The 20,560-nt window shown below is 28.1% G+C and overlaps 1 protein-coding gene across 1 annotated transcript in view; it reads right to left on the bottom strand.

Moving 5' to 3' along the window:
• Positions 1–20,560, bottom strand: part of cac (cacophony) — a 210,149-nt gene that overhangs the window by 75,733 nt on the left and 113,856 nt on the right. The window contains exons 15-20 of the mRNA XM_065509066.1: positions 17,280–17,423; positions 16,855–17,056; positions 12,682–12,846; positions 8,561–8,671; positions 4,727–4,810; positions 3,305–3,310 (exon numbers count right to left, since the gene is read on the bottom strand). Of these exons, the coding sequence (XP_065365138.1) occupies positions 3,305–3,310; positions 4,727–4,810; positions 8,561–8,671; positions 12,682–12,846; positions 16,855–17,056; positions 17,280–17,423 (712 nt within the window). The remainder of the gene's footprint in view (positions 1–3,304; positions 3,311–4,726; positions 4,811–8,560; positions 8,672–12,681; positions 12,847–16,854; positions 17,057–17,279; positions 17,424–20,560) is intronic.

Genomic DNA, 20,560 nt, shown 5'->3' with positions numbered 1-20,560 from the left:
GCACTTTTCCTCTTGTGCTTCTACGTACTTAAATATAGAAAATTAAAATAACTTTTATCGCTTTTCTCTACAACCCTTACACACTATACCTGAGATAGTAACATAAAATTAATGTATATAAAAATATATATTGGTCTTAATTATCAAGATTCCTATCTTATTATTGGGTCGACATTGCCTTAAATAGACACACAATAGAAATATTATTAAATAAAGCTTTATATTGCAGTTCTATATTATATTTGGCTTTCCAGAGACTCTGGGTGTATAGCTGCAAACAAAACGCAGTTTGTGTTTGTTTTTAAAAAATCTTTAAAGTTGGTGAGTTAAATGGAAGATGAGTAATATATGGCACAGAAAAATGGTTTGCAAAATCCCAATCAGAAATTTCAAAATCTATTTGGTGGGTCCAAAAGGGTCTTATATATTTTGAGCTAAACCGAACGCAACTAATTCGCTTGGATCGAGAATTGGGCAAAAAAGTCCCAGAATGTGCGGTCAAATATGAAACCGTAATATTCCACCATGACAATGCTAGGCCACACGTTGCAATACCTGTTAAATACCACTTAGAATGAAGTGGTTGGTAAGTTTTGCCATGTCCACCGCATACCGCCCATGCAATCCAAATGCAATACATTTTTGTGCAAAAATTATAAGGAGCAAAATTATATTACGGCCAGAGCATTGAAATTTGGCACCGAGAATTATATGGACTAAATTAAGAAAAAAATAAATTTTACCAAAATCGTCCGCGCACAACGTCCACTGCCCATACAATCCAAATTGATTTTTCGCATATAAGTGTTTATATCCAACCAAAAGTCTAGAAATTTGATACATGATGTATTGAAATGATTTATTGAGTTTCAATAAAATCGGTCACGCCCACCGCCCACTAAACCCATACATAGATAAGAAATTGTTGGATATTTCGTTTATTATTCGACAAATTATGTTAAGTTTTCATCCTGTTCCGAAAGCTTCCGAAAACAATTTTTTTTTAATCGAAACAAGACACTCCCACCTTTCATTTTATTAAAAAAATAGCTTGGGGGAAAGTGGGGCTACATTTTTTTCTCCATGGAAAATCAAAAATAAAATAATTTTTGGAGACTTATAGATTTGGGCATATTTTCTTAATGGTTTATGGTATCCCCATATTTTTTTTTATTGATGGATAAATGTTGTATTTTTCAAATATGTTAAACTAGGAAAATTATACTTATATAAACCACTGAATTGCGTGAAAATATAGGTACATTTTTACGTAACACCCTTGCATGGACTTTACTTAAATTTTTTAAAAATAAAATAAAATTTTTCTTAAAACTATAAGTGTACATTTCATCTTTAAACAATTCTCTACAAAACTGCATCATTTCATTTTTGAAATTGAGTGTTGAAAAATTTACTTTTTGACACCAAAATCCCTCCTTACATCAAGTATGTATTAGACATAACTATGTACTGTGCTAACCGGAGAGCCAAGTTGGGTTCCGTAACAGCTGCTATGTAGGTATGATATAGTTATGGATGTCGTGATTATCCTTTTCATATGCAATCAGAAAAATAATAATAACGCTGCACTGAGGATCAGAATCAAAATATTTTGGAAATAAATCTGTCATTTTTGACATGCTGATCCGACTGGCATGAAATCTAGTATAGGCTAAAGAAGAGGAGTATGACCGATTGATTTAGATTTTTTGTAATTTAAACAATAAACAAGAAATCATATTAAAAAAGTTCCTATGCAATATCTATTACGAGTCCAAAAATAATGTGTTTTTAAATTTAAAAATTTAGAAAATTTTCAATTTTAATTTGGGCAGAAAAACTGCTATTACTCTTTGCTTTCTAGAAAAAGTGTGTTTTTTGTCCATTACCCCACTTGGGGGCATTTGGCTTCCACAAAGCATCTCCATCTTATTCGAATTGTTGAAGTAGTTGTTTTTTTGGCATATTTCCCCATGTAGATTGCAATGTCCTTCCTAATTATTGGAGTATCGTGCGTCTTTTGTACGATGTTGCCATTAAATCGATTGTTATGGTTTGTATCAGTTTAAACGGATGTTGTTCCGGTCTTCGGATACATGTATGATGTTGTCATAGGGATTCAATCGACTGTTATTATTGCCTTGTGTCAGTTTCGTTAATCGGAAGTTTCTTAGGGAACTTATAATGATTTTGTAGTATTTTGAAAGCCTTCTCCACAAGGATAACTCTAAAATAGAAAGCGATTAAAATATGCTAATAGGGATTTCCCTACATCTTTCCGAGTTTAAAGTAATTTTTTAATAGGCGGCAAATTTAGATAATATGATGCATTCTAAATCATTCACATTGTTATTTTATCAACCCGAACCAAATGTGGACCTTATGGTTGAAATTACAAAAAGTGCGAAAGTTGAGATTTTTTTTTTTTTTTTGGGGGGTGGGGGTTGTGATTTCTTTCCTGAATAAATAGTATGTTTGTTTCTACGCTTACATTTAATATCAAAAGGTGTACCAACGTAAAAATTTCATTGCGATATGTTAACAAACATTTTATTGAATATTAGTATGTGTTTATATGTTATCCAGCATCAATACATATTGATCCTATATTTTTGAATTTTATGTCCTTAAATCCAATTTTTAATATTGTACTGTACTTAAGTATCACTCTAGAACCTTGCATTAGTACTACATATTAATATATTTTAAAAATATCAGTGACTAAAACATTAATTAAACATTTATTAAATTACTTAAGTTACACCCCAAACATTCTTAACACAATAATTCTCATAGATTTTTCCTAAAATTAAACTAAAACATAAATAAAATACATGATTAACATAATTGTCAAAAAAGAATAACACTGAAACTAAACAATAATTAAAAAGACATTTAAATAAATAATTAAATATTTGTATGTTTTTTATATTTTTTTTTAATAAATAAAGACAACAATAATGCAATTATACAAAGTTGGGGAATGTATTTCACATGTATCGAGTATCAATTAAAAATGGGATTAGTAAAGATGTTATTTTGTTAATTAGACGAGAGAGAAAGAGAGTTAGAGATAAATCAATTTTGATAAACGAAACGGGTATTGAGTAATAGTTAACGTTAAGAATCCTTGCTCTTTTATTTTGGATGTTTTTCCAATAAAAATTTATTAACTCAAGAGCCGTTTCATTTGTTTGGTTAAATATGTATGTTTTTGTATGAGTGGATATGTTAAGTATAGAGCGAGATAGATAGAGAGAGAGCTTGAGATTGAGAAAGTGTTTTAAAGTGTTTTTGTACTTACATCGTGCTGTTGTTGTTGAGTTGAGATTAGAGTACGTGATGAAATTTAATTGGTGTTTTGTTGATGATGAAAAATTGTTTTGTTTTTCATTTTAAATTGTTTTTTTTTCAATAATTGTAGAAGAAAGTTGTTTGTTTTTTAAATTTTGATGAGATGATGAGATAATTTATTTTTGTTGGTAGAGAATTTTGAGAAGAAGTTAATAGTTTCAGATTGGCAAAAAATTGTTTAATTTTACGAGAGATTTGATTTGTATTGATTGATTGAGTATTTTTTATATGAGGAGTAAGTATTTGTTTAAGATTATTTTCAAGAGTGTGTTTAGTTGTTTGGTAATTGGTTTGAAAAGGTGTTGGTTGGTTGTTTGATTTGGTTTTTGGTTGGAGTATTTGTTATATGTTTAGTTTGTAATTTTATAGATAGAGAGAATATGTATATAGAGTTGTGTATAAAGTTTATTGTTTATTTATCATATATGGTTGGTTGCATATAGATTTAAGGTGTTCAATTGTTGTTAGGATTTGTTTGATATTCAATTGTTTGTTGTTGAGGTGTTGGTGGTGGTTGTAGCAGTGTTTTCAATTTTGTTTGGTGTTGTTTTGGTATTTGATTTTTTTTTTTAGTAAAATTTTGTTTTCAGACCCCATTTTCGTAATTGGTTAACAGTTTTTGAATTGATTTTGTATTTTTTATTTTTTGGTACACATAAACAAATTATGAAAAAAAGGAAATTAAAAAAAAGAAATATATGAGATTAATAATATTCAATGACTTATGATTAAAATGAGTATTATAATTATTATAAATATTAGTTTATATTATATATATGTTTATAATAAATATATTTAAGTAATAGTGATAATCATATTCATAACGTTAATAATAATTTAATATTTAAGAATATTTATGTATATTTATTGTGTTTCCATGTTAGATATTTATGTTATTAATGTATTATTATATATAAAGTTATATTATTAAACTGAAACCTATTCATGTTCTTAAAGTTTTACTAAAGCTTTAAGTTAAATTAGTGATTTTTTTCTTGGTATACAGCAGTCATTTTGCTTTCGCACGCATTTAATTGTTATTTTTAAAAAAAACTTAATAAGTTAATAACCCTATGTTTAAACAAAAAAAATGAAGGTAATAAATAATTAAATACATAACACATACATTCCAACGCAAAAAAATAAAAATGGTTTGTTCATTAAACATGGCAAAAAAGAGTTTTGCTCAAAATAAAACTCTTGAAACAGTTCAAAACAATTGGACACATGTTAAATATTAAATATTTTGTGAATATCTTTTTTTTTCTTTGTTTCTTTATGTCCTCCTTAAGTTTACACAATCTTTTGTATACAAATAAATAGTTAAATAAAATACTTAAAATAGTTGGCATAAAAGTTTGTCAATAATTACCCCAAATTCCATCCATAAGGCATCCACTATACTGCCCAACACAGTGATTAAATCAAAGATATTCCAGGGATCTTTAAAGAAATTCTAAAAGAAAATATGCCAATACTGTTAATAAAAATACTTGTATAAATAATAAATTTTATAAAACTGTCAGCTGAAGTTTGCAATGTTTTTTTAAGACTGTTCCTTAAGCTTGCAAAGTCTTCTTTGTATTAACCTACCGTCAGGCCAAAAGCTACAACTTTCAATATGGTTTCCGTTAAGAAGAACGCGGTTATTATTAAATTCATGTTGGCTAAAATCTCACTGTGCAGAGGTGGTGCATCGTGAAACTACATTTTCAGAATTTGTTTTTGAATGAGAGAAAATACGAAAACAGAAAAAAAATATGCCAGATTCTAAATTTTTATTGAATTTATTAGTGGTTGGGAATTTGATTTTATTCAATGTAAATATAAATTTTTTGTATAAAAAATTAAATAAAGTTTTAAATCAAGAAAGAAACAAAATTAGGAATAATTTAAATGTAAGTGTGTCTTGTGTAAAGTATTTGAGTATAATAGCCGGGTTTTGTAAAATACGTTTAGTGCATAATTAAAGCCAAAACTTGCGAAAGAAAGAAATAAGTTTAATTTGATAACTTATTTCGTTAAAAGTTATATAAAATATTTAACCGGTGCAGTTTTTTTTATTTACAGAATAAAGATAATAGAAATAGAAATTCAAAAGTAATTACAGTAATTTTTAGCCAAGTTTAAATTTTTTTCTCAATGTATTTTATTCACATTCACAGTACTAGAACAGAATTAGATCTTCGTTTCTGATTTAATGAAATTAGAACATTATTGGACATAATTTTGAACATCTAGAATTCAAAAGCTAAAAATGTTATCAAAATTTTGCAAATTTTGTTTGAAATTTCGAGTTTTAAGACAAAATTGCAATATTTCGAAAAAATATAAAAAACAATTCGTCTGTGATTTTTTTTTCATTTCAATATTTTGAAAAAATAAAAAAAAATTAAATTTTGGTGAAAAAATTTTGATGTTTTTTCAAAATTTATTATTTTTTTTTAATTTGTTAGTGAAACAAATTTTATGAAAAACTATTTTTTTGTTGGTGAAAAAAAAAATTCGGGTTAAAAAATATTTTTCCCGATTTTGACCCTTTTTAGTTCCGACTTATTATGGCTTTATATACGTCGATGCAAAGGTCTTCGAAATATCTATCTTTAGATATCAATATTTTCTATATTAATGACTTAGTAATACGGATATATGTCAAAAATCGAGGTTGTCCTAGTTTTTTCTTTATATCTCAGCCAAATGTGGGCCGATTTTCGCTTTTTGAAACTGCAACCGCAACGGGTCTATAGCGAATATATTAATATGTGAATCAAGTATATAAGTTATTTTGGGTTACGAAAAGTTGATTTCAATATACAGTCAGAAGACAAAGAACACCTAGGCCAGCCAAAAAAGCTTGAAGACCAAGAATTGAAGGCATTACTCAATGAAGTTTATTGTCAAGCTTAACTAGAACTTGCAGAATCATTACGAACTACGCAGGATTTATCCAAATGCAGGGAAATTGGGTACCATACGAATTGAAGGTGAGAGACCTTGAGACAAGAAAATAATTTTTGCATCGAATTATTACTTGCGAAGACATATAGATCCATTACGATAACCCGAAGTATGATATATCGCACCAACCGAATCGATACCAAAGCCAAATATACTCGGCGCTAAGGTAATGCTCTCTGTTTGATGGGACCAACTGATCCTATTGATTATGAGTTTTTGAAATCAAGCCAGAGCATCACAGGGAACCTGTACCGAACGCAACTGATTCGATTGAAGCGATCATTGGCCGAAAACCCCCAGAATATGCAACTAGACATGAAACCATAATATTCCATCATGGCAACGCTCTGCCACATTTATGCAATAACTGTTAAAAACTATTTAGAAAGAAGTGGTTCAGAAGTTTTGTCTTTATAGTCCAGACCTTGCCCCGACTGACTTATTTTTTTCATCGATGCAGAAAACTCCGTCTGGGATACGCTTCACTTTCGAACAGAGTATCCGATATTAGCTTGATTCGTTTTTGGTAGGGTTTTTAATTCCCCGACCTTTTTTGATTCCCGGGTACCCGGCTATTTCCGAAATATATAATGATACTGTTATATTATAGCCAAATTGCATATAAAAACTTAGTGTTATAATTATTAAATATCAGAGCTTCGAATTAATTAATAAAATTAATAAAAAAAATGTCAGCCTTTCATTCCATAAATCCATTCCTAATATTTAATTTTTTAGATTCACTCCAAAGCCTTTGTTTAAACTGAATTAAATTTAAAGTTAATTAATAACAGAATTTATTCAAACTTTTAATGATTAAATTTTTGTTAAATCAAATCATTTACGAAATTAATTGAAAAAATTGTCTTAAGCCTTTTTGTACTAGATTTGAATTGAAGAAAAATTTAATCAATTAATAAATTTGTGAAGCTATTTTGTTATGGATTTGAAGAAGAAATTTAAAGAAATTAGAATGATTCAATAAGAAATAAATTCTATAAATAATGAATTCATTTTTTAAATTTTCATACGAAAATCCTCAAATAAATAATAATAATAGTAAGCGGTCTATTATTGCCGCGATATAAGCAAAAAACTGTAAAAAACTTTTTACTCTTTTTTGGTGAAAAAATGGAGTACTTAGTTGTTTTCTATGTATTTTCGTCAGTTTTTAATTCCCGGGATTCCCGACTAAAAATCCCGGGAATCGGGTAGTGAAAAATTTGCAAAATTACCGGGAAATTTGTACCGGGAATTCCCGGGATAAAAACCCTAGTTGTTGGCCTCAAAGGATGATTAGTTTGCATTTTAGATCCTCATTTTTCGTTTATTAGAATTGAAAATATTTTTTTGGAAATTTCGTTTTGAAAAAAAATAAAATTTGGTATTAAAATGAGTTATTGATGTTAGATAATTTTTCTAATAATTTCACTTTTCTATTCTTCTTAATCAGTGAGCCTAGAAATATTGAATTTTTTATGTTTTCGAGTGATATCAGTGAATTTCCTTTTTATTCTACTAAATCAGTGATCGGCTTAAAGAGAGCGAGAATTATAATAATATGATATGCACTTATTTCTCTATTCTATTGTAATCAGACCAGCCATTTATTGTGATTTTTGTTCCCTATTTCAAATGCTTCACTTTTAATAACTTCGTTGACAATCGCCCCATGGAAGATATATGTGCCGACGACTGTTCTAAATTAATGAATCTAGAGCCACAAAATAGTTTTAAAAGAGTGTAAGAAAATCCAAAAACATAATGTATAAGTTATAAAAAGGTACTTTAGCGATACTTGTTCCTTTATCTAAGGGCCATTTTTGAGTTATCGGAATAAATAACGCTATAGATCTAACGAATTAGAATCAAAACGTCCAGTTAACCATAAATCATTTTTTACAATAATTTGTGCTCCAAGATATTTAAAAAAAAACATGCTGCAATGATAAAAACTTAAAAAAAGTGTGACTCAAAAAAGCGTTTTCATAAAACTCATGCTTTATTCAAAGCCTAAAAGCTCACATCATAATAGTGGACACAACTTAAAAAGAAATGTACTTACTAGAAGAACTCCTTTCTATAATTATGCTTTAAAAACATTGCAAATTTCAACAGCTTTCATTTTTTACATATTTATAAAATTTACTTTACATTTATTTAGTAAATAAAAATCATAGTAATTAGTATTTGTTTTTTTTGTTAATATACATTTTTGCTTAATAATTATAACATTTGTGGCACCTACCTTTACACCAAATCCAATTATTTTCAGCACAGTTTCAACACTGAACATTCCTGTGAATCCCATGTTGATATACTTCAGTGATTTCTCATACATCTCACCTTGATTATGGTACTAATGTAGGGGAGGGGGGAAAATTCGATGTTGGTTTTTTATTAAAATATTTCTTTTTTTTTTTAAACGAGTACTTTGTTATTTCTTTTAAAAAAATACAAAAACTTAAGTTTGAAATACTGGATAGTAAAAAAAATATAAATTTGAGTTTTTTCATCGAAAGTTAATAAATAGTGATTGTTATAAAGGGGAAAGTTTAAGTTCTAAAATGGATGTGTAGAAAAGTTAAATTACGGGAAATATATTTTTAGTTTAAGGTACTAAATATTTCAAATGATTGGAAATAAGATTAGTATTTTCTTAATAAATACATAATTTATATAAGGAAACATTTTCGATGTAAATCAGTTTACACAAACAGTCAAGGTCTGTATAAAAATGGGAGTTCTTAAGGAGTTAACAACGATTTTCGGGAAGTTTATATATAAGTATTAGCTTAGACATTGATCATAGTATTCGAGAATTACAGCGTTGTGTATTATGGTTAATATAATAATATCTTTTTTATTTGACAGTATTTTTTTCAAAGGAAATATGGTTGTAAGTTAATTTGTTTATGATGTTATAGATTTATTAGAGATACTGAAAAACAAAAGATGTTAAACATTTATTTGATAGCCCAGCAAAAGTTATTTAAATAATTTTTATATTTATCTACATCTTCATTGGCAACTAAAATTTCGGTATGAGATTTCCACCCATTTCCTTAATAACTGGTTATTTATTTCATTACAGTTTTCACTATTTAGATTAAACCTATTTTGACCCCATTTACGACGAAGAAATCTTATACAATTTTTAATCTCATGAAAGGTCTTAAAAGGAGGATTAAAAGTTATGTCCAAGGAAAAAATGAATTAGTTCTACAAATAATTCTAGTTAGGATGCAAGTACCAGTTTTAGTTTGGTGTTGAGATCAAAGATATTTGCATGAAATTGTTTCCAGAACCTCCAGAATTGGTTCTAAAATAGAGTCGCGGGGCCAGCTCACATTATTTACAAAGGATTTGGAATTATTTTAATAATTAGAGATTTTTGTTTGAAATTCCCAACCATGGAAATAGTCATACGGAAGATTTACGAAGTTAAAACATATTCCTAGAAATGAGACTTGAAAAAAAAACGTTTGCGTTTTATATTCTGTAAGATCAGGAACACGTTTCCTTGATAAACACCACGAAGATGAAAATTACTAATGGTAAAACTCTGGAAGGTGTCTACTTTTTGAATAATGATGACAAACGTAGAACATAGAAGGTCCATGAGAAATTTTTTAATTGAAATCAACCATCTGAGGACTTATTTATGAATCTTGGTATAACTAAAGAAATTAATTAGGTGAAATCAAATATAAAAACCCCACGAGTTCTAGACAAAAGCTGGAAAGTTATATCTCTGCAGTCACTTTACTTATCTGGCATTTTTCAGGTTAAAGAAGATAAATCAGCTGAAAGTTAGTTAGAGGAAATAAATTTTGTGTCAAATATATTAACCACTCCACTAGCCAAAGGCGATGCAGTTCAGGGTGAATTGAAGGCTATCGACAAGTCATTAACCTCATTCTCAACTTCATGGCTAACACGGGGATTGTATCTGGATTCGATCCCGCTGGTATGCGGATAAATTCCAAAAGATAAGGGGTCACTTAACACTGATTCCGAGGAAAATGGATGTAACAAGCGTGACAGAAACAAGGATTCTGGTATGCCGGAGGTGACAGTAGTGACATGTCAAGGACTGAATGCATATAATGGGGAATGTATGCATCATGGATGATGATAATTCTAGGCAACCTTTATGGAGTAATCATAAACTCTCAGGAACATTACTTTAACCAGTTATTTCATAAATGTTTTTTTTTTGGAAATTGTCCCGATCGGAAACGGATGATTTTGAGGTTAAGAAGTTGTGATTTTTACATGGAAGACAAAGATCGTACAGGCATTACTCCATGAAGATTGTTGTATAACTCAACAAGAGCTTGCAAAATCTTTGGGAGCTACTCATGCAGATGTTTTGTGAGCATCAGGATTCATCCCAAAGCAGGGAAATTGGGAACCATTCGAATTGAAATCGAGAGATATTGAAAGACAATTTTGCATGTCCGAAATTCTGCTTGAACGCTATAAAAGAAGATGATTTGAGCACAGAATCATTACTTGTGATGAAAAATAGATCCATTGAGATAACCGGAAGTGTATCGTATGTGAAGCCCGACCAACTGTCCATGGTGCAAAGGTACTGCTCTGTATTTAGTGAGAACAGAAGGGTGTTACTTATTATGGGCTGATGAAATATGGGCAGACTATCACATGAATCTGTTCCGAATGCAACTAATTCGTTTGAAGCGAGCATTGGCCAAAAAATGAGCAGAATGCGCTGCCAGACATGAAACCGTAATAATTCATCATGAAAACGCTAGGCCAAATGTTACAATATGTGTTAAAACTATTTAGAAAGAAGTGGTTGGAAAGTTCTTTAAAAGTTCTAAAGAAGTGCATATCACAGCATTAGTTCCAAGGCTGTTATTTCTAACTGCTCAGTAGTAACTTCACCTATTAAATAATCTGCAGAAAACTTAGAGCCATATTTGCAATTTCTGTGAAAACTGCTATGTATTTACAACCGATTTCCTAAACAAATAATCTTTAGCCCAACAATATTAACAGGATTACCAAAAAAAACTAAGAGCCTCAGATGGGAGTTGAACTTGATTGATGTACGAATTACCAGGAAGATATTCTAGAATCAATAGAAGATAATGCTGTAATAATCGATGAAAGGTAAAGCAAACAGCAGTGAAATTGCTTCGGAATTAATAAATGATCTACACGCAGAGAAAAAATATAATTGGGCATGGTTACTGTAACCATTTAAATAGTGTTACAAGCTTTTTAACAATATTATAGTCACAGTAACCATTTACATGATTGTGGTAACCATAATATGGTTAATTTACGATTCACATGATTGTTGCAACCATATATATGGTTACAGTAAACAAATATATGTTTGTGGCAACCATTCATATGATGAATAATTTTATCATAATATGTATGTTGTTCTCAGATTATGATAAGCCGAGAGCGCAATAATATGATAAGTCCTTCATCATATGAATGGTTGTCACAAACATATATTTGTTTACTGTAACCATATATATGGTTGATACAATCATGTGAATCGTAAATTAACCATATTATGGTTGCCACAATCATGTAAATGGTTACTGTGACTATAATATAGTTAAAAAACTTGTAATAATATTGAAATGGTTACAGTAACCATGCCCAACTATATTTTTTCTCTGCGTGTATAGATCTAGTCTAGACATATTGTATAAATAACATGAATTACAGATAACTGGGTATAGAAGTAGTTGCAGCATCAATAGTTCCAATGCAGTAATTTCCTAGGGTGGAATTAAAAAACAGTCCATGGTTTTTTGTTATAATGTATGTTAGACATTTATTAGAATTAAATCGATGTTCAGGAGGTTATCTTACAGAGTTTATGATAGTTTTTATTCACAATTCTTTTGCTTTAAAAAATCTTTTGCTGGGCATTAAAATATATCAGGAGGATAAACTAATAGTAATAATAATACAAAATAGTGCTGATACAGCTGATTTTTGAAAATGAATACACTTTAGGTAAAAATAAAGGAAACAACATGCCAAATAATGTAAATAACAGAAATAATAAATTAAATACAATATAAACATGGGCTATAATTTTTAGCAGAACTGCTAAAAATATTATTAAATACAAATTAAAGCACATATTTATTTATATTAACAAATTTTGTAGCAAAATAGGAATAAACCAAAAAATAAAACAAGAATAGTGTTAATAATGTTTTGTAATTGAGTGGATAGTTTTGGTTTCAATAAAATTAAAATAAGGAAATTAAGGAAAATTATTAATAACTAATACAAAATATAAAACAAAAATAAAATTTAAATTCATTTGTTTTGAAAAATAATTTATTTTTTTGTTATAAAACTTACCTTCATCATTAATAATAAGGTATTGAACACAATTAGCATCATTATAAAATATTCGAATGGTGTCGATACGACAATACGCCACACTTTATATTTAAATGTATTACGATTTTTGGGCATGTAACGTTCTAATGGTCGTGCTCCTATTGTAAAGTCTATACATGATTTCTGCAAAAATATTTTTAGGATTTTAATTAAAATTGTTTATATTGTTAAATTAGTACAAAAGTTGCTAAAAGTGTTTTTTTACTATTTTGTTAGTTACACTTAGTACACATACTATTTTAGTTTTATTATATGAGTTTAAGGCAATTATATTTTTATTATTGTATGTATATAATGACATCTAAAGCAGAGTTAGTTTGTTTTGAAATTTAGTATAATTTTATTATTAATATATTGTGGATATTTATAAATACTATAGCTATGTATAGTTTTTAATTGTGATGTGTTTTGAAGCAAATCAGATGTTGTTGAAATCTATTCAGGGGGTTTTTCCAAAAAAGACTACTACATACCATCTCTTTAGTTACTTAAAAGTATTCTATTAATGGCTGTCATTTTAGAAATGTATCTGCTTTTTTATTAGACATTTATGTAAGAAATTTCGATTCTCAAGCTCAACAAATCCGTGACTTTTTTTAATTTCCCGTCTCTTAACTGAAAAGACTACACTGCTCCTGTCAGCAGGCATCTGTCATTGGACTCCAGTCAAAACTTTAACAAGATGGAAAAAACAGAATTTCGTGTGGTCATTAAGCATTATTTTTTGCGTAAAAAAATCATCACTCATAGCAAGGCTAAGCTTGATAAATATTATTTACTGAATTTCGCTGTGGACTTACAAGCACGGAAGATGCCGAACGTTCCGGATGACCAGTTGATTTCTCTACACCCGAAACAATTGAAAAAATGCTGATCGGAGAGTTTTAAATGATCAATTGGGTATTAGAAAGCATTCCGCAAGATAACTGCAGCATTTGCTCAAAATAGATTACCTAAAAGGGTACACAAAGAGGTACATAAAGGTGTGCAGTTTCCATGGAAAAAATCAATGAATTAGGCAACGAATTGCTCCCTCATCCGCCGTAATATCCGAATTTGGCGCCGAGTGACGACTTCTGGTTTCCAAACTTGAAGAAATGGCTCAAAGGAGGCTATGTTGACAAACAAAATTTTTTTTTTATCCTAAAACCTGTATTATATTCAAAAAGACAATACTCATTAGTTAGTAATACAGAACTCTCAGAGCTATAAGATATATATAACTCACTGCCATCCTTCAACAAAATCACACTGGGATCGGTTATTGGCGTCATGACAAAAAACAGATCCTCTGATCATCTAATTTCTCAGAAGCCTTTAAAAAGACAAGTGCATTGAATCTACTCTAGGAGCCTCGAATATTTTCAAAGTGTCGGAATGCATAACACAAATGCTCTTGAATGTTAAAATCAACACTATCAAACCCAAAAAAACTTGTTGCATGATTTTGGCTTATGCAGACGATGTGATGGTGGCAGATCCAGTAATATTCTCGAAAGAACTGAAATGTGAGCTAAAATTATTATTAGAATATTTCCAGGGAAGATAGCTGGGAGTATATCCAACTAAGACAGAACTAGTACTATTGTAAGGAGTTTCAAAATCCCTCAATTTGTTAATCTTAGGATCAAAGGAGTGACACTAACATTATTCGACAATGCTAAATACCTTGGACTAATACAGAAAAATTAACTTAGTTGAAACCTAAAAGCGTAAAAGTTAATTGACCCAAACTGGGGAATCAACTAACCAAACCAATGGTATCGGTTTGGTGGTTAACATTGAAGAAAAAAATCAAGGCAAGTTCGTAATTATTACGACTATTCCATCTAAGTTTTCAATTGGTTACCACATTAAATAGTAGCCGCGAACACTGAAATGAGGCTAAATGTCATTTATGCATCAAAATATGGGTCATGCCAAAATTTTTGATATTCAATATCGATCTTCCTGTTGCCTACACAGGTTTTATGATGAATATAAAAGAAAGATCTGCCTATGACTTTCCAGAGAATGTCATCCATATTACCGTAGAATTGTCCAACTAGAAATTATGCCTTTAAAAGTAGTCACTTAACTTCAGTATAATCTTATATTGATCAGCTACTAAACTGGAACATACCATATTTGCAGGAAGCAATGTATATATCACATAGAAAATTGTTCAGCATGGTTTTCTGGATACGAAGATATTGATGAAAACTAAAGAGAAAGGACTTGCGAAAGCTGTCAGCTTAATTAATTCCCACGAATTCGAACTTTACATTGGCATTACTCACTTGAGGGTTAAACAAATAATTTCACACAAATCGTATATCATAACCGAAGATAGATGGAAGAAACACGACTTCCTATAAGCTTTCCTAGATTCCATCAAAGAATGCTTATAGCGGTTATTACACAGAGTCATAGCCTGCGAATCCTTTGGGAATATATCTTGCTACTAAACTGGAATTTTTTTTATTAGATGACACCTACACACAAAGCTTAGTGTTGGAACTTGAAAAATAGGTTATGGGAGAGAGGAAATAGGGAGTAGTGTTTGTGGACTTTCGATTTGAACTTTGCTACATTGAAAGTGATAGAAATACTTCAGTGAGAAGTCTGTTCCACATACGGATTATAAGGCTAAAGAACGAAATTTCCCTGTTGTGTTTTGTGCGGTCCACTGGCCAATCGACCATAAAGGGATGAGTGCTTAATGAAAAACAAGTTCCCTAATTTCTTCACAACACATTCCATTGTAGTACCGATAGAATATTAAAACGAAACCCATATTGCATCGGTGCAAAAGGATTATATAATCTTTGAATTGTACAGCAGTCGAAATAATTCCTGGAATTTGTAGTAATCATATATATGATTGTAGTTTTGTAAATAAATACATTTTTATGGCAATCATGTTTATGATGAATCACTATACCATAATATATTGTTCTCAGAGAATGGTGACCATAATCCGAGATCAACAAATTATGGTGAATTGTTCACATCATAAATATGCTTGCCACAAAAATATACTTAATTACTACAATCATATATATGATCGATGCAATCATGTGAATGGTAGCATATTATGTTTAGCGCAATACATTTAATAATTTTGATATAATTTCCAATTTTTCTTTAACAACATCTGATTGCTTTAAGCACATTAATTAAATATTGTGTTTTTTACTCTATTTATTATAAGTATGTATCTAGAAAATAATAAGCATTTAAAATGAAAAGAAAAACTTGAGATTTAAAGCAGCTCACTATAAAGCAACATACAAACCTGGTTAAATGATTTCAGATTTTTGTTTTGTTTTTGTTTGTTCGATAAGGAAGCGATTTTATCAAAAAAAAACATTTTATTTTGAAATGTTTAAAGCAAAATAAAATGTCTGTGATAAAATATATTTTTAACAAATTTATACACTGAAAAGTACATAAACTTAAAGAACTTCCGGAAAATGTTCAACATTTATACACATTTAAACTAAAAATTTATAAGACAAATTAAAACTAAAAATGAGATTTATGAGATTTACAAACAAAATAAATGAAAATGAAAATATGTAATAGGAAAATGAAAGGAGACCGTAGAGGTCTAAAATCTAAAAGATTTTGGAAAAGGGTGTGAGAGATTTCATATAATTTTTATTTGCAAGAGGAGAGACTAAAAACTAGCAAGAATTATATGCTTTTATTGTGTTTTTTTTTTTTGACAGTAACAGCTAAATTTCAGCTAAATTTATTTATACATGAGACTAAACTAAACATGAAGAGATGTTTAAGTTAGAATTTTTTTTGGAAATTTTTTTAGCAAGACTAATTGGTTTCTTTTTAATATTGTAAATTATTATTTATTAATTTTAGTATTAGTAAAAGCAGAATTTTTTACACTAAAGGCTAAATTTGTTTTGAAAAAAAAATTATATGATTAAGACAAACATTTATGGTACAACAAACACATCTATTATTATTAATATTCTTAATTTTTTTTTGGTTAATTTTTACAGTCAATTGAAATTTCTGGCAATAGCAATTAGTTGTTTAGTTAATAGTAAATTTAGATAATTGTTTTTCTTTTTTTTTAGTACATTTCTTAGTTTGGTTTTAATTGTGACATAAAGTTCTTAATCTCACCTGATTCTTATCAATTTCACCGTCTTGTAATTCAGCTTCGCCTTGTTCTTGGAATGTAATGATAATCAAGGCCACGAATATGTTTACAAAGAAGAATGGAAATACAATAAAATATACGATATAAAATATGGACATTTCGATCCGGAAATTTTGTATTGGACCCCTATCTTCATAAGTGGCAGCCATGGAGTGTTGCAGTACTCTAAATTAGTTTTTGTAATACAAAATTTTTTTTGGTTTTTTTGATTGTTGGTTTTATCAATTCAAGTGTTATTAATTTTTAAATATTTTTTTTTTTGGTTTGTTAATCAATTAAAGTGTTTTTTTTTAGTTAAGTGTCAAGTGTAAGTTATTAAATAATTAATAAGTTGTATAGTTGTAGAAATAATTTATTAAAATAGAAATTAGTAAACAAAAGCTCTTACTGTGGCCATCCTTCGCCTGTTTGCACTGCAAATAGTGTTAACATCGCCGCTGCCACATTGTCATAGTGAAAACTTCGGGGTTTCCAAATGCGTAACTCTGGTCTGGGCAGCAGTTCACCTTCTTCATATTTAAAATATGAACCCCTTTTTTGGTTTTGATTTTGGTTTAAAGTTGTTTCAAGTTTATCAAAAGTTAAAGTTGAGTGTTTTGAGATTTTTTGTAAAAAGTGATTTGTTTTTTTATATAAAATTATTATTAAAAAAAATAAATTATAAAAAATATATAACTACGGAAATTATAAAATTCAGCTACTTTCAAAATAAAATAAATCTTCTACAAAATTATTTTCAAACGAAATGGTTCATGTCAAAATGGCTTTAATGGCTAAGTGTTGGGGTCGGTTGGATTGGATGTGTTAATGTTTGAGTGTGAAATAAAGCTGTTTTCTTAAAATACAGTTTACAGTTTTATTTGAGAAAGATAGTTATAGATAGTTAGAGATAGAGAAAGATGTTACACAAATAAGGCGTAAAAAAATAGCAAATGTTACAAAATCGATACATAAAAAAGCATTTTTGTTGATAGGAGGATTTTGTTTTAGCTGTTGTTTAAAAAAAATGTTTAGATTATTTTTTTTTCAAAATTATAAAATTAAAAAAGCTTTAAATTATAAAGTTTATATAATGGCTTTTATGAGAGATTTTGTGTTGATTGTTTCAAATGTATAGGAGTATTTTTGAAGTGGTTTTTGTAGACCTGTTTGTTTTATAAGTTTAAGTTTTACTTTTTTTTAATATTGTGAGCATTCTTTTTTTGTAATTTAAGCGGTATTTAATTTTTTTTTAGAGATAATATTAAAGTTTTTACGTTTTACAAAAAGCCTAAATGATACAGTGTTATTTTTTGGGCAAAGATTTTTAGAAGTGATAAATTTTATAACTGTTTGATCCAATTAAACTAATACAAAATAATTTTTTCGTAAACCAAATAGAAATGTAGACTTAATCAAATATTTTTCTAAACTTTTATCAAAACTAATCAAAATCACAAAATATCTTTGATATGTAAATAACGCAGTTGCGTAGGTCCTTAGTAGTAGTTGGTCTTCCCAAATTACTCACATCGGATCTAAACGTTAAAAAAATTCAGATTTCAAAGGTGATTTTAGGTTTTCTAGGTTCATAACTAGTTAAGCGACAACCATCGTAAGGGATAGTAAATTAACAATAAATCCATCAATATTGTTTGCATTACGTGAAACTCCACGCTAGATTACCTGGTATAAAGAAATTAAATGACCAAAAAATATATAAATTGGGGTTTTTCATTGTAAAAAAGCCTTTTGAGCAAGATGAAATTTAGGTAATCTGTTTTGAGTTGTATGAACTTTGAAAAAACTTATGTATTCAGAACTCTTAAGGTTAATGGGGGGAATTGGTTACAGAAAATTTTATAAGATTTATTTTTAATATTATTTGTTTTTCTTCTTTTTTACAGAAAACTGTTTCAAAATGTAAAAGGTAAGTAACTTTAATTCTAAGTAAATATTCATAACCAATAAGAATCTTGCAAAATAGCCAGAAACTTAATTTTGTGGGTAAGGCTAATTTGGTGTAAAAGGATTTGTTAATAAAAAACTACTTAGAAAAATCTTTTGTTTTAAAAAAATAAAACTTTTTGTAAATAAACTTTTTTTAAAATAAACATTCTTGTTAAAAGCTTTTTTAGAAAAAGTTATTTGTTAATTAAATTAAGCTTTTTATGAAAAAAACTATTTTGAACAAGATATTTCCGACAAAATCTTTATTAGAATTTTTTTGCAAAAAGCTTTTGTTAGAAAAAATTATTTTATTTTTTAAATTTTTTGGAAATACAATGTTTTGAAGAAAGTTTTATTAGAAAAAAAAAATATTTTATTTGGAAAAAGGCTTAATTAGAAAACAATGGCCCTAACTATGAAAGAAATTTTAAAGTTAATTTTTGTTAAAGTCGACTTTATTTTAAAATAGAACTTTTGTTTTTATTTGCAAAAAGCTTCAAAACTTTTTCCAACATATACATTCAAATAATTGAAAATATTTTTCAATGAATGTAAATAAAAAGAAGAAATTTAAAAACAAAAAGCTTTTTTTTGAAATAATAAAACAACATTTTAAATTATATTTGAAATTTGTTTTATGATACGAAATTTAAAATAATAGTCAACTTTATGGACTTAAAATCGATTTTAAGGCTTTCGTAGTTAGGCTGTTAGAATAAACATTTTAAAAGGCTTTTGGAAAAAGCTTTCTTAGAGGAAGATTAATTGAAATAAATTATTTTCGAAAAACTTGTTTTAAAGATTCTCTGCAAAAAAGCTTTCTTAAACTTTTTTAAGAAATTTTTTTTAGTAAAGAAGCTTTTTTTGTAAAATTAGTTTTTTGCTTTAATCTTATTTGGCAAAAAAATTGTTAGAACAAACATTTTAAAAGGATTTTGGAAAAAGCTTTCTTAGAGAAAGATTAATTGAAATAAATTATTTTCGAAAAACTAGTTTAAAAGCTTCTTTGCACAAAAGTTTTCTTTAGCTTTTTTAAGACAATTTTTTTAGTAAAGAAGCTTTTTTGGTAAAAGCTTTTTTAGAAAAAATTATTTGTTAACTATATTTGTTAAAGATATTTCCGTCAAAATCTTTATGAGAATTATTTGTTGGAAACAATTTTTGCGTAAAAAGCTTTGTTAGAAAAGCTGATTTGAATTTTTAAACTATTTTGGAAAAATAATCTTTTGAAGAAAACTTTATTAGAAGAAATATTTTTGAAAAAGTTTTATTAGACATAAATACTTTATTAAATAAAAATATTTCTGAAAACAAATTAAAAAGCTTAATTGAAATCTTTTTAAAGCCTATCTGGAAAAAACCTTTTTTCAATATTTAATAATAAAATATTTGAAACTCTTCTTAACGAAAAGCTTCATAAGAAAGAGTTTTTTAATAAAAACGAACTTTAATATATAAAAATAATAAAAAAAATCAAAAAAAGATTATTGCAATAAATTTGAGATTAAAAAATTTTTAAGAAGCTTTTTTAGAAAAATCTTTATTGGAATAAAATTAGTTTGAACAAACATTCTAAAAGTTTCTTAGAGAAGGCTTCTTTACCAAAAAGCTTTCTTTAAGTTTTTTCATAATTTTTTTTTAATTTTTTTGGAACGAAGTTTTTTAAACAAAAATTAATTTGATGTTAATGTTTGTATAAAAAGGCCTTAATAAAAAATAATTTCGAGAACTTGAAGAAAA

The sequence above is a fragment of the Calliphora vicina genome, chromosome 4, assembly GCF_958450345.1.
Source record: "Calliphora vicina chromosome 4, idCalVici1.1, whole genome shotgun sequence".
In the NCBI taxonomy this organism is placed as follows: Eukaryota; Metazoa; Arthropoda; class Insecta; order Diptera; family Calliphoridae; genus Calliphora; species Calliphora vicina.
Note: the sequence above shows the minus strand (reverse complement) of the source record. Positions and strands in the feature narration are given on the sequence as shown.